The sequence below is a fragment of the Hypanus sabinus genome, chromosome 24, assembly GCF_030144855.1.
Source record: "Hypanus sabinus isolate sHypSab1 chromosome 24, sHypSab1.hap1, whole genome shotgun sequence".
NCBI lineage: Eukaryota > Metazoa > Chordata > Chondrichthyes > Myliobatiformes > Dasyatidae > Hypanus > Hypanus sabinus.
Window position 1 is genome coordinate 37,522,529 of NC_082729.1, and position 26,637 is coordinate 37,549,165.

The following is a 26,637-nucleotide window of genomic DNA, read 5'->3' on the forward strand; positions in this document are numbered from 1 at the left end:
AAATCAGCCAATCAGACTTGCACCATTCCACGTTAACAACGTCCGAGACAGCCTCGTCATCACAATTCCATATTGACAATGTGCAAGAGGGTTTTTCCGATCACCAATGTATCTGCCTTACCACTACCCCTGGCAGGGAACTCACTCTGAACAAAAAAAAACCACAACCCCCTATGCTTTTCTCCAAACACCTTAAAATTATGCCCAGAAATGAGAGTGGAGCTAAATATGGTGTCAGAGGGCAACTTCTCCCAGTCCATCTGCGAAACAAGCTAGGTTCTCTCTAATGCCTCTTTTCTTTTCAAGGTGCTAGGGTCCTCTTGGGAGTCTCTGACCTACTGCACGCAAACTGTGACTCTTGATGGTGGTGGGTTCCCGGTTTCATAGCTCGATAAGCAACCTAGCATTTTCAAAACCCCCAGGAGATATAGGGATGTCCATATCTCCATCGCTGTGGCAGGACTGCCCCCTCTCCCTCGATGGTAAGAGAGCGAGCTTGAGGCATGTCGAGTAGTTTTAGATGAACTCCAGAGCACAGTCTTTGCTATTGCATGGCGGATTGGGTGGGGGGGGGGGGAGATACTTTCTGCTGGACAAGCAGGGGAGGGGAAGCTTTGAGGTCTGATGTTTTCTGCCATTCATTCTTTGTGGGGGGGGGGGTTTCTTCTGTTTTGTGGATGTCTACGGAGAGTAAGAATTTCAGGTTATACACTGTATATATTCTCTGATATTAAATGGAAGCATTGACATGTACAGGAGTTTGCACAAACACACAGATGATCAAATTTGCACACACACACACACACCCCCTCACAAACAGATTCACACCAGTAAGTCAATAAAAGATCTTTATTAGGGGGGCAAAAATTTCACAACATACATGATTTTTGCAAAAAGCTGCACTGAGGTTTAACATGATTCATTTTAATTAAAAGAATGATTTTCCTGACACGATTAAAAACAGCAGATACTTTCACTTGTTACTTCTAAGAACTAATTTCACTGCCATCCTACCGCAAGCAAGCAACAGGACGTCAAATCCATTCTAGACAGCGTGGCACCGAATCTAATGCATCACTGATCAAATGCCCGAATTAATTTAAGAATCAGGTCAAATCCCGCGAGTGGTTTATATATTACAGGGGCAGGGGGTCTCTGCCAAGTTGCCACACAGCTCTGCAAGCTCCTGCTTACGAGGAGGTCACGGGGCTGGGGGAATGGGTGGCACGAGTCCCAGGGGTTCGTGAGCGAAGTGCTCGGCGGGAATGGACAGAGATCTCCACCCCTCCCCCCACTGATGGGTGGAAGCAGTAGGGAAGATGGTTGGCTGAGTGGGGTCTCAAGTGGGTCAGTGTCCTCGGGGCCTGGGAATCAAGTGTCCATAAATAAGGGGAGAAGTTAGGAGGGGTAGGTTCTACCGGCCTGTCTCTGTAGTGGATGCAAGTGGTACAAGAGGAAAGCCAAGGCAGGGTCTCAATAGGAACCCCTGCCTCCAGAGACGCTGTCCAACCCAAAGCTTAGTTTCTGACTCGGAGGGGAGCTACTTTCCTACTGGTGTCCAGGACAATATCTGGGCTATCCTGACCGCCTAGCCAGAGTATCTTGCCAGCATCAGTCAATCTGCCAATGAGGTTGAGAAAGAACACCAGGAGCTGTCATGTCCTCTCCCTTAGAAGTCAGGCCCAGGCTGCAGGGGGTGGGGAGGGGCAGAGTGAAATCAACCTGCCTTCTGGGATTGTGAAGGAGCCGGATGAAAGGGAAGATTCTTCACAACCCTGCCTCCTGAAAACACAATTAAAGGGCAACAGGAGATCTCAGCCAGCAGAGTGTGAGAGGAGGAGGGAAGTGACTGGGTTTAACACTTGTAATTTGACTGTGGGGAGCGAGCTCTGAACCACTCGTCTTCTTCCACGTCTGGACAGAAAGTACTCCACCAGCCCCGTGTCAGGAGATGATACAGAGGAGAGCTGAATAACTCCTGTCTGTCCCCAGAGAGGGTACACACACACACTCACATACTGGCGCCCAGGGAAACTACGCACGCAGCCAGGCGCCTGGAGAAGCGCGGGCAGCACCCTGCCATCCTGGTTACTCGTTGGGCAGTGGGCCAGCTTCCGGGAACCCAGTCAGGTCGAAGGTCAGCACTTTGCTGATGACGCAGTCTCCTTGCTGTGAGAGAGAGAGAGCAAAGGCAGCAAAATTAGTCCTCACTCCCCACCCCCATAACCTCAACTGAGAGTTTCCAAATTGAAAATTCTTCCCCTTTCCCTGTGGGGAGAAATCCTGCAAGCAAGGGGGATAGACAGGGGTAAGTACTTACAGGCATGAACACCCTGGGTTGGGTAAAACTGGAACAAGGTCATAGGTTAAGGGTGAAAGGTGAAAAGGTATAAGGGGAATCTGGGGAAAAACATCTTCGTGCAGAGGGTGCTGCGAGTATGGAACAAGCGGCCAACAGAAGTAGTGGATGTGAGGTCAATTGTACTAATGAAGTAAAGTCTGTATAGGTACATGGATGGGAGGAGTATTGAGGGCATCATCTCGGTGTGGGTATATGACCAAGCTGGCACAGACTAGATGGGCCAAATGGCCTGTTTCTATGTTGTTGTGCTCGTATGGGTCCTCACAATCTCCCCTGGCGTCAACAACCTTAAGGAACCCAGATCCCTCCATGTTCCTGCGTCTGTCTAACAGCCACTCGAACACCACTATTTAATCGAGAGGACCAGTATCTAAAAGCAAGGATGTAATTCTGAGGCTGTATAAGGCACCGGTGAGGCCTCACTTGGGAGTGGGAGTATTGAGCGCTGTTTTGGGCCTCTTATCTAGGAAAAGATGTGCTGATATTGGAGAGGGTCCAGAAGTTCACCAGAATGATTCCGGGAATGAAAGGGTTAACATACGAGAAACAATTGATGGCCCTGGCCCTTTACACACTGGAATTTAGAAGAACGGGGGGGGGGGGGGTTCTCACTGTAACCTATCAAATTTCCAGACAGAGTGGATGTAGAGAGGATGTTTCCTGTGGTGGGGGAGTCTAGAACCAGAGGGCACAGCCTCAGGATAGAAAGACATTCGTTTAGAAAGGAGAGGAGGGGAGATTTCTTCAGCCAGAGGGTGGTGAATCTGTGGAATTCATTGCCAGACTACTGTGGAGGCCAAATCAGTGGGTATTTTTAAAGCAGTGGTTGACAGGGTTTTGTTCAGCGGGGGTGGGGGGTACAGATTATGGAGAGAAGGCAGGAAAATACAGCTGAGAGGGAAATTGATCAGTCACAATGAAATGGTGGAGAAGATTTGATGGACTTCAAATCCTATGTCTTATGGACTCACCTGGAGCAGGATGGGGATTGGGGGTAAGGGGCTTCAAATTCTGGGTCAGACTGAGCAGATCTTTGGGAGGGGGATTTAAACACGGAGGGAGCAAGTTCTTTCACACAGAGGGTGGTGGATATATTGAATCTGTCAGAGGAAGTGGTAGAAGAGAGTACAATCATAGCATTCACACTTGGGCAGGTTTGAAGGGTGCTCTAAGCTTGATATGAAGCCTTCTGCAGTGATCTGCAGTCCACGGTGGAAGGAGTAGTCAATAGCCAAGAGATTTCCTACGAGCAACCCCCTCCCCTCCCAAGGACATGGACGCACACTTGATGCATTTACCCACAGATCTGACTGCCCCAAGGGAGGGCAGGACAAAGCCAGATACAGCAGTATGGAACGAATGGACAGAGCTAGACTGGATGGACAGCGGGGAGGAATGAAGGGCCAATGGGGGCAACTTGGCCATGAATCATGAACACAGATCTTAGTAGAAACATAAGAGATTCTGCAGATGCTGGAGATCTTCAGTAACACACACAAAATGCTGTAAGGACTCAGCACGTCAGTTATAGAGCACTACAGCACCAAAGAAGGCCCTTTGACCCGTTTAGTCCATGCCAAGCTGTTATTCTGCCTAGTTCCACTGATCCGCACTGGATCACAGCTCTCTATACCCCCCTCCTTTATGTACATATCCAAGCTCCTCTTAAATCTGCAATCCAACCCACATCCACTGCTTTCTCTGGCAACGGAAAAGCCTCACTGACAGAGTGAACACAGCCCAGTCCACCCCCAGGAAAAGCCCCACCTACTACTAAGCAAGGAGCTCTGCTACATGAAAGCAGCACCTATCGCCAAAGACCCCCACCACCCAGGCCATGCTCTCTTCTCGCTGCTACCGTTGCGCAGGAGGTACAGGAGCCTCAGGTCCCACACCACCAGGTTCAGGAGTAGTTATTACCCTTCAACCATTAGGCTCCTGAACCAGTGTGGATAACTTCACTCATGTCAACTCTGAACAGATTCCACAATCTATAATTTAACTTCCTACAACTCACGTTCAGAGTATTATTTATTTACTTATTTATTGTTATTTTTGTATATGCAAAGTCTGTCAGCTTTGTGTAGTGTTTCATTGATTCTATTGCATTTCTTTGTTCTTTGTGAATGCTCAGAAGAAAATGAATCTTAGGGCTGTATATGGTGACATATATGTACTTTGATACTAAAATTACTTTGAAATTTGAGCTCGTTCCACACTAGCAACACCCTCTGATTGAAGAAGATCCCTCCATTTAAACTGTTAATGCCTCAATGTGAGCTCTCCCCCCCATCTTATTCTGGCCTCTGCACCCCCAAAACATCAACTGTTTATTCCCCTCCATAGATGCTGATTTCCTCCAGCATTCTGCATTGTGTTGCTCACCTTCTCCACTAAAGTCTGCCTGCAGGTTCTCGGCAATCAGATCCCACAGCCGCCTAAATATTGGTGCTTTGTAGCTACCCACCAACCCCTCACGGATGTACCCTGGTACCCTCAAGGAGGTTTATGGGGTGCTGGCAGACACCTACCTCAGGGTAGACTCCGATCAGGGCGTCAGCCTTGGTGTAGAACTCCTCCTTCAGGGAAATCACCACTGCCTGGAAGTTAGAGATAGACTGCTCCTTGATGTAATTGGCGACCTGTCGGGGAGACCACAGACCATCAGATGAGCCAGTGCTTCCTGCAAGGAAGAGGGGGATGCCTCCGACTGCATAAGTGCCTCTCTGCACAGAGAGAAGCTGGTCAACCACACAGTCTACAACTCCAATTCAAGTTTAAAGTGATAACATGACAAAGCCACGGTAGGGCAGTGGTTAATGCAGCACCTCACAGTGCCATGGGGTTTGATTTCCTCCGCTGCTTATAAGGAGTTTCTATGTTTTCCATGTGACCGCGTGGGTTTCTTCTGGGTGCTCCGGTTGCCTTCCACATTAGGGTTAGTAAGTTGAGAGCAACCTAAGTTAGCACTGGAAGAATGCAAGATCCTTCGCTGATTTAATCTGACAGAAATGACACGTTTCAGTGTAATCTTCAATGTTATTGAACTATAGTATTGTGCAAAAATCATATAGGCACATGTAAAATAAATCCTGTAAAATGAAGATGCTTTCAAAAATAATGAAACATTTCTAAATATCAAAAAAATTACTAGAAAGAGCAGTAACCAGTAAAAAATTAAATCAAATCAATCTTTGGTGTATCAATTCTCTTAGGTACACTGTCGTGCTGTTTTAAAAGAAAATTGGCTGGGAGGTTGTATCCATCTCAGAGAACTTGCCACAGTTCTTCTGCAGACTACGGCTGGCTCGCTTGCTTCTATCTCTCCAGGTAATCCCAGGCTCTACGATGGGCTCTGTGGAGGCCACACCACCCGAAACCAAATAATCAAATCAAGGGTGCTGGATATTTTCCCGATCACACCCATGATGATTTTATATCAGAAAAGTAGCCCGGCAGCTAGTGCAATGTTTTACAACGCCAGCAATCCGGGTTCAATTCCCACTACTGCCTGTGAGTTTGTACATTCCTCCCATCACCCAGGGGATTTCCTCTGGGTGCTCTGGATTCCGCCCATATTCCAAAGACTTGGGGATTGGGGTTAATGAATTGTCAGTATCCTGTTGGTGTCAGAATCGTGATGACACTTGCAGGCTGAGCTCCCAGCATATCCTCCGACTGTGCTGGCATTGATACACGACGCATTTCACTGTACGTTTTCATGTGCATGTGACAAGTAAAGCTAATATTTTAAAACCGTGATTCATCGCATTAGTCAACTCAACTGTGGGGGCAGCTCAGGCCTATCGACCAGAATGTGGGCGCTCACCTTGCCGATGTTTGTATTGTCAAGGGCAGCATCGATCTCGTCCAAGACAAAGAAAGGGGCTGGCTTGTAGCTGGGTTCGGGGGAGAACAGAAATCTTGGTTAGTAGCCCAGTAACCCAGATCTCCCACCGCCCCCTCTCCCAGTGCCAACCCACCCCACAGGAGGCCAATCCTGCCGGACTGCATGGCGTTGCTCTGCTGAGCATTACGGGGCTTGCGTTTCTCGGTGTCAGGGACGTAAATCAACACAGCAAATCATAAACACGAGATTTTGCAGAGGCTGAAAATCCAGAGTAATACACACGAAACGTTGGAGGAACTCAGCAGGTCAGGTGGTATTTTTGCAAAAGAGTTGACGTTTTGGGCCAAGACTTTTCATCAATACTAGAAAGGAAGTGGGAAGGAACCTGAATACAAAGTGTGGAGGGATCAAACACAGTCCAACATCATGGATCAGAAGTACAGGATGGGCCAAATGTCAGGGGATCCCAGCAGGTCAGACAGCTTATATGAAGGGGAATAAACAGTCGACATTTCAGGCCAAGAACCTTCATCTTGGTTCCTCCAGTAATTGTGTATGTTGCCTCCAAAGATTTCCGGAACCTGCAGAACCTCATGACTATGACTGCACTGGGGAAAGACCCTGACTGGGTGATTGATCGAAATTTCAGTGGGGGAGCATTTTGTAAACAAGAGATCTGAATACTGTAAACTTTTAGATACTCGAGGATAAGATCAGCCCTTGGGTAAAGGTCCTAAATTAAGGGGAAAGCTAATTACAATAGTGTTAGGCAATGACTGGAGAAAGTAATTGGGGGAAGCTGTTTGGGGTGAATCTGAAGTGTGGGAGGGTTTGAAAGGTCATACACAGGGAAAGGCATCGCCAGAATGGTGGTGGGGAAACTGGATCAACAGCGAGAATATGGCAGGGCTTTATGTGGCCATTTGATCACGCGGTGAATCGAATGGGCCTCCTCAGTGTGAGAGGGCTCTCTCTTTTGAGTGCATGTTTTTGACTCAGCAGGTCTGGCTCATCACTCCCACACTGCAAGTTGTCTAGCTTGTACCACTACTGACACAACTCAGTACAAAATTTTAATCATACTACCCCGTTTTTGTTGGGCAAATCTAAAACTAGAGGCTGCAGGTTTAGAGGGGAGATGTTCAAAGGAGAGCCTAAGGGTGTGGTTTCACACACAGAGAAGGTGCTGGGTACATGTGATAGGCTGGGGTCAGACCTAAAGGTCTTTGAGTATTTCAGTAAACTAAATCGGAAAGGCACTAAGGGATTCAGGCAGACAGGACTAGTGTAGATGGACTCGATTATCAGTGTGTACAAGGTGGACTGAAAGGCCTGTTTCTATGCTATACAGTTCTACAAGGAAGCCCTTCACTCTTAGCCCTGTCACACCAGGAACGGCAGCACTGCAATTAGGTTACTGTGCTGGTAGCTGAGGACCTGGTTCACTGCTTTCGAGTTCGAATCTCAGCAACATTTTCTCCAGCATTTTGTGTGTGTTCCCCAGTACGACTGTCAACTTCCTGGATGCACCAAAGTCAGTTTGCATCTAAGCCCCTAGTACTAAGGGAGGCCCCGTTTTTTGTTCATTCAGTGGCCACTAGCTCTTTTACCTAACAAAGTGGCCAGAATGCATGCTCACGGTCTTCTGCGACTGTAATCCATCCACTTCGAGGGTTGAAATGATGTGCGTTCAGACGCTCTTCTACACACCACTGTTGTAACATGTGGTTATTTGAGTTACTATCGTCTTCCTGTTCCTGAACCAGTCTGGCCATTCTCCTGACTGTTCCCTTATTAACGAGCTATTTTCACCCACAGAACTGTTGCTCGATGGAAGTTTTTTTTAAAACACCATTCTCTGTAAATTCTAGAGACTATGCACGGGAAATCCCAGATCAGCAGTTTCTGACGTACTCAAACCACACCATGTGACACCAACAATCATTCCCTGATCAAAGTCACATTTCTTCCCCATTCAGATGTTTGGTCTGAGCAACAACTGAACCGCCTGGCCATGTCTGTATGTTTTTGTGCAAGGAGTTGCTGCCACATGATTAGATATTTGGATTAACGAGGTGTACCTAATAAAAGTGGTCACAGAGAGTGCTGCGTTTTTTCACAATCTGTCTTCATATCGATTAATCTACCTCCCCCTGGCTATTGGAAGGCTAATCCCATCAGTTTCTTCCCATACGCACAAAGGCGTGTGGGTCGGTCGGTTAATCAACAGCTGAGTACCCTGTGTTGGAAACCACTGCTTTTTAAAAAATAATATTTTTTTATGTAAGATTTGTACTTTTTAAACAAACTTTTTCCACAGTATGTGGTGGTTCATCCCCAATCACTGGCAGAAAGCGGTATAGCAGCTAAACTGACGGTTTATCACCTTAGTCTGAGTTAGTCCTGACGAAGGGTCTCGGCCCGAAACGTCGACAGTGCTTCTCTCTATAGATGCTGCCTGGCCTGCTACGTTCAACCACCATTTTGTGCGTTGGTTTATCACCTTTCTTGGTTTTCATTGGCTAAATTTTAGCATATTACCAATCTGGAGTAATTGTTCTAATTATGTAGCCCATAAACTAGTTTATCTCTATCTGAGGAATTCCTTATCTATAAAAGTGATGGATTTTTCAGAGGCGCCATCTTTATTGTTTTTGACTTTGCATCCATTTACTTCTTAGCATTGCTTCTCATTTCTTATTTAGTTTAGTATGGTGTTAGCACTCTAAAATAAACTGAAATCTTGGAATTAAGTGCTCATCATTCCTGACTCCTGGAAGAATCATAAGGATCAGAAAATACACAAAAATCCAACATCCTATAAGCTGGTGAAGTGGCATTTGAAGAGAGTATAAATGTCAGGGAATTAAGAGCTGGTGGAATTGTTCTGTCAGGAGCTGGCATAGACCCAAGGGATCAATTAGCCTGTGCCGTCATGAAGAGCACCCAAGAACACCCACCTGTGGATGGCAAACAACAGAGCCAAGGCGGCGACTGTCTTCTCTCCTCCTGACAGGTTGTCCATGGGCCTGAACCTCTTCCCAGGAGCCACGCAGTTGTAATTGATCCCATCCAAGTAGGGCTCTTCGGGATTCTCTGGGCCCAAGAAGGCCTAAGAAAAGGCAGGATAAAGAAAAGCAGCATTTAAACAGAGGCGGCCAGGAGAAAGAGATGCTGATGAGGGTGTTGCAAAGGGACTACCGAGCCTTGGGAAACACCCTTACTGAGCAATAACCTTTCAACCTCTGCTTTAAATATACCCAATGACATCCGTGTGTTTAAAGATACTTCCACACACCACTGTCGTAATGCATAGATTTTTAAAGCTACTGTTGACTTCCTGTCAGCTTGAACCAGTCTGGCCATTCTCCTCCGACCTTTCATTAACAAGTAATTACTGGCCACAGAACTGCCGCTTGCTGGATATTTTTTTAGTTTTTCACACCATTTTCTGTGAACTCTGGAGAATGTTGTACATGAAAATCCCAGAGTTTCAACAATTTCTGAGCTACTCAAACCACACCATCTGGCACCAACAATCATTCTACAGTCAAAGTCACTTGGATCACGTTTCTTCCCCCATTCTGATGTTTGGTCTGAACAACAAGTGAACCTCTTGACTAAGTCTGCATGCTTTTGTGCACTGAGATGCTGCCCTATGATTAGCTGATTAGATATTTGAGTTAATACAAGGTGAAAATAATAAAGTGACCACAGAGTCTATGTTCATTTAAGTTGATGTAATTTATCTGGTCACATTTTCAAGGTACTGGGCTGCAGCTGACATTTATAGCCGAGGTACGTATACCTATGATAATAAACAAACACAGGTGAGTTTTACCTGGGCACTACTGTTGCGGGAGAGGGCCTTGTAGATCTCGTCAATGTTGGTGGCCACAGCCTCAAAGCAGGCATTGAAACGGTCAAACCTCTCCTTCTTGATCTGCTCAAAGGCCTGCTTGGCTTTCTTTGCCCTCTTGCGAGCAGCCTCAAACTCTAAGGGGAGGGTCAGAAAGAAGAGGAAAGTGGTCAGGAACTATTTGAAGGAGAAGAAAGGCTATATAAAATGGAAGCGCTGCAGCCCGCCAGAGGCTAATTCACTAAACTCCTATTCTCTGAAGTACTGAGGAAGGCAAATTGTCATTACTGTTGTTGAGTGCCGTTGAGTCGTCAATTCATGGCGACCCTATGGATAGTGTAGTCGCCCATAAGGTTTCATGGCAGACCTTTCTTATGTGCAGATACTGTTGTTGCCCAGGTTGGGACCTGGCCGATTCGAACTCAGGGTCATCTGCCTTGATGCCACTGCACCACTGGCTTGAAGGAAGGCAAATGCACAGTCACAAACACGACAAATTCTGCACTTGCCGCAAATCCAAAGAAACACGCACAAAATGCTGGAGGAACTCAGCAGATCAGGCGGCATCTGTGGAAATGAACAAACAGTCAACATATTGGGTCGAGACCCTTCTTCAGAGCTGGAAGTGAAGGGAGAAGATGCCAGAATAAAAAGGTGCAGGTAGGGGGATAGATAAAAGGTGATAGGTGAGGCCAGGTGTGTAGGAAAGGTAAATGGCTGGAGAGGGAAGAATTTGATAGGAGAGGAGAGTGGACAATTAAAGAAAGGGAAGGAGGAGGGGACCAAGGCAGAGGTGATAAGCAGATAACAAGAGACCAGAGAGGGAAATAGTGGAGAGAGGGAGATATTTTTTTTTAATTGGAAGGAGAAATCGATACTCATGCCATCTGGTTGAAGACTGCCCAAACAGAAAATAGTGTTGTTCCTCCACCTTGAAAGTGAGCATTCATTACCAATGGAGAAAAATATAAAAGCAAGGATGTAACGCTGAGGCTTTATAAGACTGCTCTTGGAGCACTGCGAGCACTTTTGGACACCTCATCTAAGAAAAGATGTGCTGGAGATGGTCCAGAGGAAGTATACAAGAATTATCCTGGGGATGAAAGGGTTAATGTATGTGGAGGGCTTGATGGCCGTGGACCAGAAATCACTGCAGTTATACAAGAATTGGGGACGGGGATGGGGAGGATCTTATTAAAACCTAATGAATATTGAAAGGCTTGTATAGAGTGGATGTGGAGAGGATGTTTCCTGCAGTGGGGGAGTCCAGGACCACAGAGGGCACAGCTTCAAAATAGTGACTCTCTTTAGAACAGAGACAAGAAGGAATCTCTTTAGCCAGAGTCTTTGGAATTCACTGCTACAGACGGCTGTGGAGGACAAGTCACCGGGTATTTTTAAAGCGGAGGTTGATAGGTTCTTGATCAGTCAGGACATCAAAGGTGACAGGGATAAGGCAGGAGAATGGGGTTGAGGGGTGTAATAAATCAGCCACAAGCAGACTCGAGGGGCCGATCCTGCTCCTCAACCACAGGAACCTTCATCGATGAGGAGCTGGGGAGGAACCTCTTTCCCTAGAAAGTGGGGTGATTACGAAGCTTACTCCCACTAGAAGTGGGGAGAAGAAGAGATGGATGAAGTGGAAGTAAACAAGGATTTCTAGTAACTTGGCGGCACGTTTGATGTTATTGTTCTTTGCAAACGCATCGTTCACGATTGCAAGATCCAGCCGAACCTTTGCTGTGATGGTACTGTGTTTTGCACCTTGGCCCCAAAGTAGTGTTGTTTCGTGTGTTTGTATTCACGTACGGTTGAATGACAAAGGATGGTATGGGGTAAGGGGGCGAAGGGGAATGGAAATGGAGGCACGCAACAGGTCAGACACACCAAAGAGCCCGTTTCTGAGCTGCTGACATCGGCCGTGTGGCTGGCCACTAGCACGAGGAACATCCCACAATCCCACCCCCGCAAACCCGAGATATCCAAGGCATTCCCGGAAAGCAAGGGAGGCAAGTTTCAATTGTTACCCCCTCCAGACTCAGAGCTGAATTGCTCTTCCAAGTCTGGGGAGTGGGAGTAACACAGGGGTTGGCAGCGAGGGAATGGGGGGAGGTAGCAACTGTACAACATAGGAGCTGAAGAAAAGATATAGCCATCGCCAGCTCATTCCCTGCTCTGGGCAAGCGTTCAAACCTTGGATGGCTGAAAAGGACGGTTCAACTCCTTGAGTCTGTGCACTCCAAGCTGGCTAGCAGAATGTGATCAGAGTAGATCGACTGTACAGGTCCTTCGGCTCACAATGCTGTGCAGACTCTTTAACCTACTCCAAGATCAATCTAACCCTTCCTTCCAGTTTTCTCTCACGAGCATGCCCAAGAGTCTATTAAATGCCCCCAGTGCATTTACCTCACCCATGACAGGGCATTCTATGCTCGCTTTAAAATAACTTACTTCTGACACCCCCCCCTCCCCCCATGCTTTCCTCCAGTCATCTTAAAATCATTCCTCCTTGTGTTAGCCATTTTCACCCTGGAAAAAAATCTCTGGCTTTTCTCCAGCAATACTTCTTATCAAGTCACCTCTCATCCTCCTTCGCTCAAGAGTAAAATCCTAACTCACTCACCTATCCTCATAAAACATACTCTTTAATCCAGCAACGTCCTGGTGAATCTCCACTGCACCCTCTCTAAAGCTTCCCTATAATGAGGCGACCAGAACGCATCTCCTGTTTCACTTGATTATCATTGTGAAGCCTGGCTTGACTTACAATGTTGTCAGTCTCTCTCCCTCTGTCCTTTCCTCCATCCCCCCTCCAATATTTGCTCAAAAACCCAGACTATAATCACCACAGGGCTCCTCCCCACCCTCGACACTTCCTTCTTCTGGGCCACCCCTCCCACAAAAATGCACATCCCTCCCTCCAATCGCCCCTTCTGCAGTGTAGTGCTCCCTCCCTGCCAACATTCACAGGCAGTTGCATGTTCAAACCTTTGGCTTGGGACAGAAGCCATGATCTTGAAGCAACAACAAGATACACTGAACCATAGCCAATGTGGTCAAGAAGGGAAAAAAAACAGCAGAAAGCTGTAAACGCAGCCAACTCCATCACGGGCTCTAGCCTCACCACCAGAGAGGACATCTTCAAAAGGCGATGCCTCACAAAGGCAGCATCGATAAGGACCCCCATCACCCTGGACAGGCCCTCTTCTCATTGCTCCCATCGAGGAAGAGGCGCAAGGGCCTGAAGGTACACACTCCATGATTCAGGAACAGCTTCTTCCCCTCTGCCATCAGATTTTGGAAGGTAAACTACCTCCCAATTTTTTGCTTTTTTATTGCACTGCTTAATTTTTTGTATGTATTTATTATAATTTATAGCACATTTTATGTCTTGTATTGTACTCTATCAAAACAAACATCAAGGCATCTGTCAGTGGTAATATACCCAATTTTGATGGAGTGGAGTGGCTTGTCGATCACATCCACGACTATGCTGGGAGAGACTGGAGTGCATCTTCCCCGTGACTACACCCAGAGTGAACTGTCAGAACAAGGCATCACCCTCGTGACTACGCTGGACAGAATGGAGTAGAGTGCCATACCCGTCACTATGCCTAGACAGAACGGAGTGCCAATCAGAGCAACCCTCCCCCTCCATCACTCCATGATTATACTGAGAGAGAACAGAGTGTCAGGCCAAGGCAACTCTCCCATGACTACACCAGGAAAGAATGGAGTGACAGAACAAAGCAACTCCCTCCCCTACCCCGTGATTACATTGAGGAAGGATAGTGCTGGACTATGCTGGGAGAGAATGGTGTGCCGATCTGAGACCCACCTTCTGAAGTTTCCTGGAACTTGTCCCGCACGCTGTCCAGCTTCTCCATGGCCTTCATGTTGGGCGCCGCGATCCGCTGGAGGATGTTCTGGTGTTCTGTCACCTTCTGCTGCAGGCTGTTCATCTCATTCTTCACTTCGTCATCCGCCAGCGCGTCCTGCGTACACGGGGTGGGGGGAATGGGTGACGAAGCGATGTCAGTCTAGGCTCAGTGCAAGAGACCCTCCTTCCCCATGAAAAGCAATTGCCTCTTCCCTCAATGCTCCACTGCCCAACAGGTTTGTAAAGAAAAACTCATGGTTTAGGAATAAAGTTCCCTATCAAATCTCCCCATATCCTCCTACGCTCCAGGGAATAAAGTTCAAACTTTCCTTCTAACTCAGGAGTCTGTGTATTGCTCTATCACTTCTGACCTTTCAGCCCTTCACCTTTTCCTCCTATCTCCTCCCAATCCACCTACATCCCCCCCTCACTCGGCTCCCCCTCATCACCTGCCAGGTTGTACCCCTCCACCTCCTTATTTTGGCTTCTGCCCCCTTCCTTGACAGTCCCGATGAATGATCTCAGCCTGCAACCGAACATTTATTCCCCTCCTTAGATGCTGAGCTCCTCTACTGTTGTGTGTGTGTTGCTCTGGACTTCCGGCATCTGCAGAATCTCATGTTTATGATCACAACAGATCTACCCCAGGCCCCAATACCCCTTCTGCTCTGCCCTCCGATCTTCCAAAGTGTCACCTACACCCTCTTTCAATGATTTAGCCCCTGAAACTATCTGGGTCCTCTTTCAATGCCTCAATAACCACCTGGGGTATGGAATTCCAGATATTCACCAGGCTTTAAAAGCTCTTAAGCACCTCAGTTTTATTTATTGAGATCGAGCACGGAATATGGGGGCAGCATGGTAGTGCAACGCTTTACAGTACCAGCAACCCGGGCTCAATTCCCACTGCTGTAAGCAGTTATATGTTCTCCCTGTGACTGTGTGGGTTTCCTCCAGGTGCTCTGGTTTCCTCCCACAGTCCAATTGTCCCGTGATTAGGCTAGGTTTACGAAGGTCTGGAAGGGCCCGAACCTCTTGGTATCTCAATGAATAAGTTCAGCACTTGTAACCATGAAAACAAAAAAAAAATCAAAATCGACTGGATGTTCCACGTGTGTTGCTTTGTCAAAGACCATCTCAGTTTTAATTTTCTTATTCAAGCTTATTAACAACAGCCTTCACACCGATGTCTTTAAAAAACAAAATTTAATTTTAACTTACCTTACTTTAAATATATACTCTTGTTATTTAATGCATTAATAAAGAAGCCCATACATTACTACATCACAAATTAATTTTTAAAACTATTTTGGTAACTGTGTTTCAATATAACTGGCTTCTTTTGTAATCCTATGCACTTTATTTTATATATTTGCACACATTATCCTGAGGAGGGGTCCATAGGCTTCACTGGACTGACAAAGGGGTCTGTGACATAAAACAAGTTAAGAACCTTACTTTAAGTGCTAAAGTCCACAGTCCCAAGTTTGTTGTCACTGGTGATAGGACAGCTCTCTTCTAGCCCCTACAACCAGCATCTTGTACAACATCAATTTAACAACCCCAAGTGCCAAAAGCTCTCTTTACAACCCGAGCTACCAATGCAGTTCAGTAAGAAGTAAAGGCAGAGTCTAAGTGAGGGTCAGTGGAGAGGCATAAATTCCACTGAAGTTACACCAACCAGAGTCAGCAACAGTCAATAAAGCAACAATAACCAGGCCATTCAGCCCATTAAGTCTACTCCATGATTTCATCATGGCCAATATATTTTTCCTCTCAACCCCATTCTCCTGCCTTCTTCCAGTAACCTTTGACTCCCTTATTAATGATCTATCAATCTATGCTTTAAATATACCCGATGACTTGGCCTCCACAGCTGTTCGTGGCAATGAATTCCACAGATTTACCACTCTCTGGAAAAAGAAGTTTCTCCTTATCTCTTCTAAACTGACCTCCTATTCTGAGGCTGTGTCCTCTGGTCCTAGACTCCACTCTATAGGAAACATCCTCTCCACATCCAATATCTAAATTTTTCAATATTCAATAGGTTTCAATGAGATTCCCCCTCTTTCTTCTAAACTCCAGCAAGTACAGGCCCAAAGCCTCAACTGCTGCTCATATATTAACCCCTTCAATCCCACAATAATTTGTGAACTGCCTCCGGACCCTCTCTAAGGCCAACACAGCCTTTCTTAGACAAGAGGCCCAAACCTGCTCACCGTACCCTAAGCATGGCCTGACTAATACCTTAAAAACCCTCAGCATCACAACCTTGCTTTTATATTCTATTCCCCTTGAAATGAATGCCAACATTGCTTACCACCAATGCAACCTGCAAGTTAACCTTTAGGAAATCCTACACTAGGACTCCCAAGTTCACGTGTGCATTTCCTTAGTCTAGTTCTAGGCTTCCCAGCCTCTGGATGACCAGAGGTGGAGAGGGGCAGCAACTTTAAATTCTCAGGTGTTATTATTTCGAAGGACTTGCCCTGGGCCCAGCACTTAAGGGCAATTACAAAGAAAGTACAGCAGTGCCTCTACTTCATTTGGAGTTTGTGGAGACACAGCAGGGCATGTAAAACTTTGACAAACTTCTGTAGGTGTGTAGTCCAGAGTATACTGACTGGCTGCACCACAGGCTGGCATGGAAACACCACTGCCCTCGAAAGGAAAATCCTACAAGAAGTAGTAGATACGGCCCAGTCCATCACGTGTAAAGCCTTCCCAACATCTACATGGAGCATTATCACAGGAAAACAGCTTCCATCATCAGGGACCCCCACCATCAGCTTCAAGAAGAGTTACTACCCTTCAAACATCAGGCTCTGGAATCAGAAGGGATAACCTTCACTCAACCTCATTTACCCCATCATTGAAATGTCCCCATAACCAATGGATTCACTTTCAAGAGCTCTACAACCCATGACCTCTGCACTTGTTTATTATTATTGTTTCTTATTTTTCTATTTGCATAGTTTGTCGTCTTTTGCACACTGGTTGAACCAGTCTTTCACTGAATCTGTTATGGTTATTATCGTACTATGGATTTATTGAGTAAGCTCACAGGAAATGAACCTCAAGGTTGTATATGGTGACATACATATACTTCAAAAAGAAAATTTACTTTGAACTTTGAGTTAGGCAGACTTGTTGCCAATTGAAAACACAATGTTAGCATTCATTTTGAATTTTGAACTTTATAGTAATTTTTGTCTTTGCGCTGTACTGCCGCAAAACACATCACATATGTGACAATAAACCTGACTCTGATTAATGTGTCTCTTTAGAACAGTGCCCCCTAATTTATAACCATAATATGTACAGAACATGTGTGACACACACTCCCCCTCTCCCTCCTGCACACACACACACACCTTGTACCGATGATTTAAATGAAAGCACCATAAGAAGTGGACCCAAATCTGATTTTTAATACAAAGATAAGTTGCAAGCAGGACACAAGGACATGCAAAGTATTTTATTTTGGTCAGTGAGATGCGGACGGGACTTGACACAGTGACTGGCAGGGTGCTGGAGAGGGTGTAGAACAGAGATCCCTGGACACGGAGGCATAGATCTCTGCAAGTGCTGACACAGACAGGGTGGTGAGGAAGGCGTTAACACTGATCAGAGCACTGAGCACCATACATGGGACGTCAGATTAATTATAAACAAATCATTGGCGAGACCACACTTAGAGTATTGCGTGCAGTTCTGGTCATCCAGCTATAGGAAGGACGTCCTTAAGCTGGAAAGGGGGCAGAAAAGATTCAAAGTAAAGTAATTTTCAGAAGTTTTATTTATCGCCAAATATCAGGCTGAGATTAATTTTCCTGTAGGCACTCTCAGTAGGACAAAGAAATACAACAGAATCAATGAAGAACAACACAAGCAACCAATGAGCAAAGATGACAAACAGAAGAAAAAACAACAATAAACAGATAGAAAAATAAATACACAGATAAATAAATAATGCCAAGTTGTAGAGTCATTGAAGGTGAGTCTGTAGACTGTGGAATCAGTTCAGCGTTGGGGTGAGTGAAGCTACTCACACTGGTTCAGGAGCCTGATGGTTGAAGGGTAGGTAATACGTGTTCCTGAACCTGGTGGTGTGGGAGCCGAGGCTCCTGTACCTCCTTCCTGATGGTAGCAGATTCACCAGGACTGGAGGGATCACATTACAAGGAGAGGCTGGAGCTTTTACCACTTGAGAGGAGGAGGCTGAGGTGTATAAAGTCATGAGGGGGCATAGATAAGGTGAATGGTCTCAGTCATTTACACTGTAACAGGAGTCTGAAACTTGGAGGGCACAGGTTTAAGGTGGAATTCTAATTGCCTACCTTTAAGTCTTCGCACAGTTCACTGTAGTCGATCTCGATCATTGCCTCTCGCGGGCAGACGTTTGAGGACCTCTGGGAGCCGTTGGTTTCCTCTGACTGTAAAGCCGCCCTAGGAAGGAAACGTCAGCGTATCAGTTCGGCCAGGTGTGGTAGACGGAGGGGAGGTGGATGTGCAGGAAAGCAGTGTTCCTTCCCGTGGTGTAAGCCTCCCTCAGGTCCTCCCCACATGCAGTACAGCAGGCCATTACAGACTGAGTGCCCTGTATCCTAAATTCCAAACTCCAAGAACTTCCCAAATCCAAATTTTTTATTTTTGTGCTAACATCTCACAAATGGAAAATTTCACAAAGTGCCGGGAAGGTTCCCAGGTGATGCACTACAGACAGTTCTGAGAAGAGACCTCATAAATGTAATGAGCAGAAGCTAATGAAAAAATTAGAAAAACACTGCATAAGGCGATAAATGAAGATCTCAACCATGTATTGAAAGAGTGGATTCATTAGCGTCAGAGTGAACACATGCTGATCATGAAAGAGGCAAAGATCTATCACAACGAACTGAACTGAAAGGCAATTGTGAATATTCAGGTGGTTGCAGAAATTTAAGACATTAAACATTTGAGGTGATCAAGCAGAGAAATTCATTGATGAGTTTGCCAAGATTGTCACTGCTGAAAATATAACACACTGAACAGCTGCATCAGTACACACGCGCAATGAACAAGTATACGATAAAGGCTGCTTACCGACAGCATATACAGTACTAAAGCCTTGGGCACATATATATAACTAGGTAATGTGAGTGCAAATTTCTCTCTCTGCCTCTGCTCCTGTTACTGTCAGTTCTAGATTTTCTTTGATCCATTAAGTACTCATTAAAACAATCGTGAAGCAACATTTTGTGCCTCTTTCCTGACTTCCGAAAGAACCTCAGAATCCAAGTCAGGCAAGGGTCTAGATCGAGATGCTGTATCTGGACTGATGACCATCGTGGAAACGACTGGAGTTAGTGTTAAACTCAGTATGGTGGTTAGTAATGGTGGCTGAGAGAGCTGGTGGAAGGAGAAGGGGGCAGACATCTTATTAACGGTGTGGTTGAGGAGCACGGAGAACGTCACCTCTTCCTGGCTGATGTCCTCCATGCTGCCCTGCTTGAGTGGCAGCTTAATGTCCTGCATCTTGCAGCTCTGCAGCAAGTTGTGGCGGTCACTGCGCTTCTGCTCCAGCTTGGTCTCGATGGCCGTCACCTCCTTCTGCAGCTGGGTCATCTCCCTGTAGTGGGAAGGGGAGGTAGGTGGGTGAAGAGAGCAAAAGACAGAGAGGGAGAGAGATGGGGATGGGGCAGAGGGAACCGTTCAATTCTCTGCATCAATTTCCAGCAAGGTACACTGCCTGGACACTGTTGTCTCTTGGTTGGGCCATTAGACAAGAAGCCTGAAGGCTTTACTACTGCGTTGGCAATGGGGTACAAAGCCCTCCTGCTGGAAGAACTCAGCGGGGTCAGGCAGCATTGATGTAGGAAGCTGGACAGCCTGTTTCCCTGCACTGGCTGAGATCCCCTAGCATTGAGTGCATTGCTCCAGATTCCAGCATCTGCAGTCTCCAGGGATCAGTGTTGTATCCCAAACGGATGCAGAGAAGCTCGGCCTTTGCCTCCCACACCAAACCCGGTGGTCAGGAAGTTGAGGATTCGCCACATTCTGCAGAGAAAATCTCTTTTACAGAGGCAGCCTCTTATTTTGCAATAATGCCCTCTGTTCCTGCTTGGGCCTTCCAGCGGATGTCCCCATCAGCCTGGAGCAGGAATGGAGTTATCAGATCTGTCACCCCATTACCCCAGAAAGTAATGCCCGTCAGCCTCTCCCCCCAGAGTAGAGTATATTTACTGCCCCAGTAGCCAGTCCCAAGAATAGAGTTAACAGCCCCCATCAGCCCATTCCCTGAATGGTTAATTACCCACCCCACACCCTCCCCCCCTCATCAGCTCACCTCTGACTCATTAACTTCTCCCATTACCCCAATTTACCAGGACCTCCAAAGCCTCCCTACCATCCGTAAATAACCCACAGGTAATCCGAGACCAACACACACCCCCAACCCACCGCCCGAGTCTTCCATCACTGACTTGTTAGCTCCCCCGAGCTTCTTGCGAATGTCCTCCATTTCGTGGTTCTTATCGCTGACTTCCGACTTCTTGGTCAGGTGCTGGTTCTTCAGGTCCTGCAGCTGTGCCATGGTCTCGTCGATGATCTTCATGTGTCTGTGCTCCTCCTAGACGGCACAGAGAGGGGCTCTGAATACCTGGAGACTGCTGCTTCGTCAGCAGACCGCACCCCCCCCCCCCCCCCCCCGTCCCTCTCCAGGTTGACAGCAACATCAGACAGGCCAACGAGAGCAGGAAGCAGTGTCCCCTGCTCAAACACTCATGGCAAGGACAGCACAGGCTAGACACAGGGTGAAGGAAACTCCCTGTACACCATTTCATCACACTTTCCCAGGGTCAGAAACAGAATGAAACTCCCTCGGCAACACACACTCACAGGATCAGACACAGAGTGAAACTCCCTCCACACCGTCCCATCACACACTCCCGGGGTCAGACACAGGGTGCAGCTCCCTCCACTCCATCCCATCACACACTCCCAGGGTCAGACACAGAGTGAAGCTCCCTCCACACTGTCCCATCACTCACTCCCGGGGTCAGACACAAGAGTGAAAATCCCCCCACACCGTCCCATCACACACTCCCGGGGTCAGACACAGTGAAGCTCCCTCCACACCATCCCATCACACACTCCCGGGGTCAGACACAGAGTGAAACTCCCTCCACACCGTCCCATCACACACTCCTAGGGTCAGACACAAAGTGAAACTCCCCCCACACCGTCCCATCACACACTCCCAGGGTCTGGGAAGGGTGAAACTCTCTCCACACCATCCCATCACACACTCCCGGGGTCAGACACAGTGAAGCTCCCTCCACACCATCCCATCACACACTCCCGGGGTCAGACACAGTGAAGCTCCCTCCACACCGTCCCATCACACACTCCCGGGGTCAGACACAGTGAAGCTCCCTCCACACCATCCCATCACACACTCCCGGGGTCAGACACAGTGAAGCTCCCTCCACACCATCCCATCACACACTCCCGGGGTCAGACACGGTGAAACTCCCCCCACACCATCCCATCACACACTCCCGGGGTCAGACACAGAGTGAAACTCCCTCCACACCGTCCCATCTCACACTCCTGGGGTCAGACACAGAGTGAATCTCCCTCCACACCATCCCATCACACACTCCCGGGGTCAGACACAGAGTGAAACTCCCTCCACACCGTCCCATCACACACTCCCAGGGTCTGGGAAGGGTGAAACTCTCTCCACACCGTCCCATCACACACTCCCGGGGTCAGACACAGAGTGAAGCTCCCTCCACACCGTCCCATCACTCACTCCTGGGGTCAGACACAGAGTGAAACTCCCTCCACACCGTCCCATCACACATCCCCAGGGTCTGGGAAGGGTGAAACTCCTCTTACAGCAGTTTGGAACATCAAACCTGAACTCCCCCGTTAAGTTCTGAAGCATAGGGAAACAAGAAGCCGTACCTTCTTTAGCTTTTCAATCTCATTCTCATCCTTCTTCACGGTCTGCTCCCACGTCTGCACCTTGTCTGCATCTTCTTTTAGTTGCTGTCGCTCATAGTCCAGCTGGATGCCCAGCCTTGTCTTCTGGTTCTCAAACTCCAGCCTGCAGGAGAGAGAAGCTTCAACATAATACCAGCTGCACCCTCAACGCTGAACTACCAGCCCTTCCATAGGGTTCCCTGAGCTACTGAAGATGCCAGGGGCAGAAGCAGGGACAGAGAGAGACCTAGACCAGGGGAGAAGAGAGGGGAGGCAAAGGGGCAGAGAGAGTGGAGACAGACCTGGACAAGCACTTACCTTTTCTTTGCTATCTCATTCTGCCTCTTCACCTTCTCTTCTTCAAACTCTCTGATGTTCCTCACCCCGATTTCACAACAGAACTCCTCAAAGACTTCGTCCTCCACCTGGGGCAACAATACAATTCTGGTTAAAAACACTCCTGAAGGCTGGGGCTTCTCGAAGCCTGCTGGAGGGCGAGGGCAAGCTGCTTGTTATTGAATACACAGGATTTGACTTGATACGGTGGCACAGCCATTTCTGCTGTTTGATCAGTAGAAGTTTCTGGTGAGCGATCCTCACCACCACCAACATTCAGGCACCCAAACAGTCCTTCACATGAGGTGGCACTTCACCTGTGAGCAGTTTTGGGGTCCCGTGCGGTCTCCTTCACACTGGTGAGACCCAACGTAGACTGCAGGACCACTTCATCGAACACCTTTGTTCTACCCATCACAAAAGGCAGGATTTCCCAGTGGCTGCCCAATTTAATTTGATTTCCCTTTCTGATATGTCGGTCCCTGGCATCCTCTACTGCCATGATCAGGCTGAAGGAGCAACACCTAATATTCCATCTGGGTAACCTCCAACCTGATGGAATGAACATCGACTTCTCTAATTTGTGGTAATTTCTCCTTCCTCCGTCTTCTCTCTTCTCCCAATCCCCATTCTGATTCCCCTCTCATCCCCCTCTCCCTTCCCTTTCTCCCATTGTCTACTGTCCTCTCCTATCAGATTCCTTCTGCAGCCCTTCAGCTCTTCCACCTCCCAGCTTCTCAGTTCATCCCCCTTCCCCTAGCCCCACTTTCTTATTCTTATGGGAGGAAGCCAGAAAATAAAAAGACATAGGAGTATAAGTAGGCCATTTGGCCCATTGAGTCAGCTCTGCCATTCAATTATATTGTTCCTTTTCTCCCCTCTGCAGTCCCACTCTCTGTAACTTTGCAGATGCTTTGCAGATGCTTTGCCCAATCAAGAATCTCTGCCTTAAACACACCCAACGACCAGGCCTGTGGTAACAAATTCCACTAATTCACCACCATCTGGCTGAAGAAATTTCTCTGCACCTATTTTAAAAGGACAGTCCTCTATCCCGAGGCTGTGCCCTCTTGTCCTAGACTTCTCCCCCCCCCCCCACAATGGGAAACATCCTTTCCACATCTACTCCCCTTCCTTTCCAATCCTGACAAAGGGTCTCGACCAAAATGTCGACTTCCCATTCCCCTCTATAGACACAGAGTTCCTCCAGCAATCTGTGTGCATTACTCTGGATTTCCAGCATCTGCAGAATCCAGTGTTTCTGGTCAGTGAACAACACAGGAGGTGGACAGTCAGCCAGACAGGCCCACGCTAGCACACAGCAGGGTAACTGGAAACAGAATCTGAGGCTGGGATCGGATACCATCGTCTACCTGCTGACCCGTGTCTATGCCCACCTGGACAAGCCGGCAAGCACAGTGAGGGTCATGTTTTTTGACTTCTCCAGTGCATTCAACACCATCCGCCCTGCTCTGCTGGGTGAGAAGCTGACAGTGATGCAGGTGGATGCTTCCCTGGTGTCATGGATTATTGATTACCTGACTGGCAGACCACAGTACGTGCGCTTGCAACCTGTGTGTTAGACAGAGTGGTCAGCAGCACTGGGGCTCCACAGGGGACTGTCCTGTCTCCCTTTCTCTTCACCATCTACACCTCGGACTTCAACTACTGCACAGAGTCTTGCCATCTTTAGGAGTTTTCTGATGACTCTGCCGTAATTGGATGCATCAGCAAGGGAGATGAGGCTGAGTACCGGGTTACTGTGGGAAACGTTGTCACATGGCGCAAGCAGAATTATCTGCAGCTTAATGTGAAAAAGACTAAGGAGCTGGTGGTGGACCTGAGGAGGGCTAAGGCACCGGTCACCCCTGATTCCATCCAAGGGGTCAGTGTGGACATGGTGGAGGTTTACATATACCTGGGGATACGAATTGACAATAAACTGGACTGGTCAAAGAACACTGAGGCTGTCTACAAGAAGGGTCAGAGGAGACTGAGATCCTTTAACATCTGCCGGACGATGCTGAGGATGTTCTTCAAGTCTGTGGTGGCCAGTGCTATCATGTTTGCTGTTGTGTGCTGGGGCAGCAGGCTGAGAGTAGCAGACACCAACAGAATCAACAAAATCATTCATAAGGCCAGTGATGTTGTGGGGGTGGAACTGGACTCTCTGACAGTGGTGTCTGAAAAGAGGATGCTGTCCAAGTTGCATACCATTTTGGACAATGACTCCCATCCACTCCATAATGTACTGGTTAGGCACAGGAGTACATTCAGCCAGAGACTCATTCCATCGAGATCTAACACTGAGCGACATAGGAAGTCATTCCTGCCTGTGGCTATCAAACTTTACAACTCCTCCCTCGGAGTGTCAGACACCCTGAGCCAATAGGCTGGTCCTGAACTTATTTCCACTTAGCATGATTAACATTATTATTTAATTATTTATGGTTTTATATTGCTATATTTCTACACTATTCTTGGTTGGTGCAGCTGTAATGAAACCCAATTTCCCTCGGGATCAATAAAGTATGTATGTCTGGAAGTCCAGTGCAGGTAGGAGATTGGAGACGAGGGAAAGGATCAGAACAGAGCACTCCAAACCCCTAACTCACACTCCAGGTATCATTTGATACACCCAGTACTGACACTGAAGAGTCCGAATCACAATCTAGTTTAATATCACTGACACGTTGTGAAATAAGTTGTTTTGTAGCAGCAGTACAGTACAAGACATAAAAAATACAATAATATATTAAAATTTTAAATTAACTAAGTAGTGCAAAAAATAGCGAGGTAGTTTATGAGTTGGTTCATTGTTCATTCAGAAATCTAATGATGCTGTTCCCGAAATGTTGAGTGTGCGTCTTCAAGCTCTTATGCCTCCTCCGTGATGGTAGTAATGAGAAGAGGGCATGTCTCCTTCCCCCTTGTTTCCCCTCTCCCTTGCTATATCACTCCCTTCAGAATCAGGTTTAATATCACTGACATATGTCGTGAAATTTGTTGTTTTGCAGTCGCAGTACAGTGCAATGCATAAAAAGTGCTATAAATTATAATAAGAAACAGATATATAATACGCAGTACAAAGACAGCACGATCGTGAAGCAACACGCAAAATGCTGGAGGAACTCGGCAGGTCAGGCAGCATCTACGGAAATGAATAAACAGTCAACATTTTGGACAAGACCTTCTTCAGGGACTGGAAAGGGGAAGGCGCCAGAATAAAAAGGTGGGGAAAGGGGGAAGGAGGACTAGCTAGAAGGTGGTAGGTGAAGCCAGGCTGGTAGGAAAGGTAAAAGACAGGAGAGGAGAGTGGACCATAGGAGAAAGGGAAGGAGGAGGGGCACTACAGGAAGGCAATAGGCAGGTGAGAAGAGGTAAGAGGCCAGAGTAGGGAATAGAAGAGGGGAGGGCAGGGAATTTTATTTTTAACTGGAAGGAGAGAATGATATTCATGTTATTAGGTTGGAGGAATGTTCCTGGGTTCATTGTCTTTTCAGACACCTAATGTGGAAGGGAAGAAGCTGTTCTTAAAACAAGGCTCCCGTACCTCTCCTCTGATGGTAACAATGAGACCCTTAATGAAGGATGCCACCTTCTTGAGACATCGGCTTTTGACGATGATTTTGAAGGTGGGGATGCTGGCACCCACGATGAGTTTACAAACCTCTGTAGCTTTTTCTGATCCAGTGGAGTGGCTCCTCTGTACCAGACGGTGATGCAATCTGTTAGAATGCTCTTCTGGACCCTTGTAGCATACTCTCTCCTTCATGTATCTATCAACTCCTCTTTGACTCCTCCTTCATCGGCCCATTAGCCAGTCTTGTGGGATGAAGGAGGAAACGTTGGGGGAACTCCCAGAGTCTCTGGGCAAGCAAGCATGGGCAGTGCTAGAGGTTGTGATTAAACACGCCTTCCTCATGAAGTGTGGCAACAACCATGCTGCTCCTTTTCTCTCGGACCAGTTTGATCTTACCAAGAGCCTCAAGGCCAACACATTACAGGTATACTTCTACGCATGTACTGTGGTTAGCAGCTCATCTGGGAGGAGGAAAGCTCTGATCTCAAATCTCTGCTGCCATGCACCTATACCCACTCATGGGAAAAGTTTCCGGAGTAAACCTCAAGGAAATATCATGAGCTGGAGTCCCTGAGGCAATTCTACGTTGAGTTCAACACTGACTGGCAACTCCTTCGATGCCACCGGTGCCAAACTGTATGAGACTCCGCCGTTCCTTTGGATTTGCCATCTGCGTGAAGAGGAGGAGCTTGCTGCACGGGCTTGCTCTCCATATCATACTGCTCTGTCTTGTATAACACGTTGACCCCAATGGAGGACCTCAGGTATAGTTGCAAGTTGCGCCATGTTCTGGTAC

At 47.3% G+C, this 26,637-nt stretch overlaps 1 protein-coding gene across 1 annotated transcript in view; it reads right to left on the reverse strand.

The window, feature by feature from the left end:
* Positions 1 to 835: 835 nt before the first annotated feature.
* The window catches only part of LOC132380674 (structural maintenance of chromosomes protein 1A), a 56,010-nt gene continuing 30,208 nt past the window's right edge, over positions 836 to 26,637 (reverse strand). The window contains exons 15-25 of the mRNA XM_059949660.1: positions 22,241 to 22,347; positions 21,905 to 22,046; positions 20,416 to 20,561; positions 19,409 to 19,562; positions 18,292 to 18,387; positions 13,910 to 14,066; positions 10,054 to 10,208; positions 9,173 to 9,324; positions 6,192 to 6,261; positions 4,894 to 5,004; positions 836 to 2,169 (exon numbers count right to left, since the gene is read on the reverse strand). Coding sequence (XP_059805643.1) covers positions 2,089 to 2,169; positions 4,894 to 5,004; positions 6,192 to 6,261; positions 9,173 to 9,324; positions 10,054 to 10,208; positions 13,910 to 14,066; positions 18,292 to 18,387; positions 19,409 to 19,562; positions 20,416 to 20,561; positions 21,905 to 22,046; positions 22,241 to 22,347 — 1,371 coding nt within the window. The 3' untranslated portion in view covers positions 836 to 2,088. The remainder of the gene's footprint in view (positions 2,170 to 4,893; positions 5,005 to 6,191; positions 6,262 to 9,172; positions 9,325 to 10,053; positions 10,209 to 13,909; positions 14,067 to 18,291; positions 18,388 to 19,408; positions 19,563 to 20,415; positions 20,562 to 21,904; positions 22,047 to 22,240; positions 22,348 to 26,637) is intronic.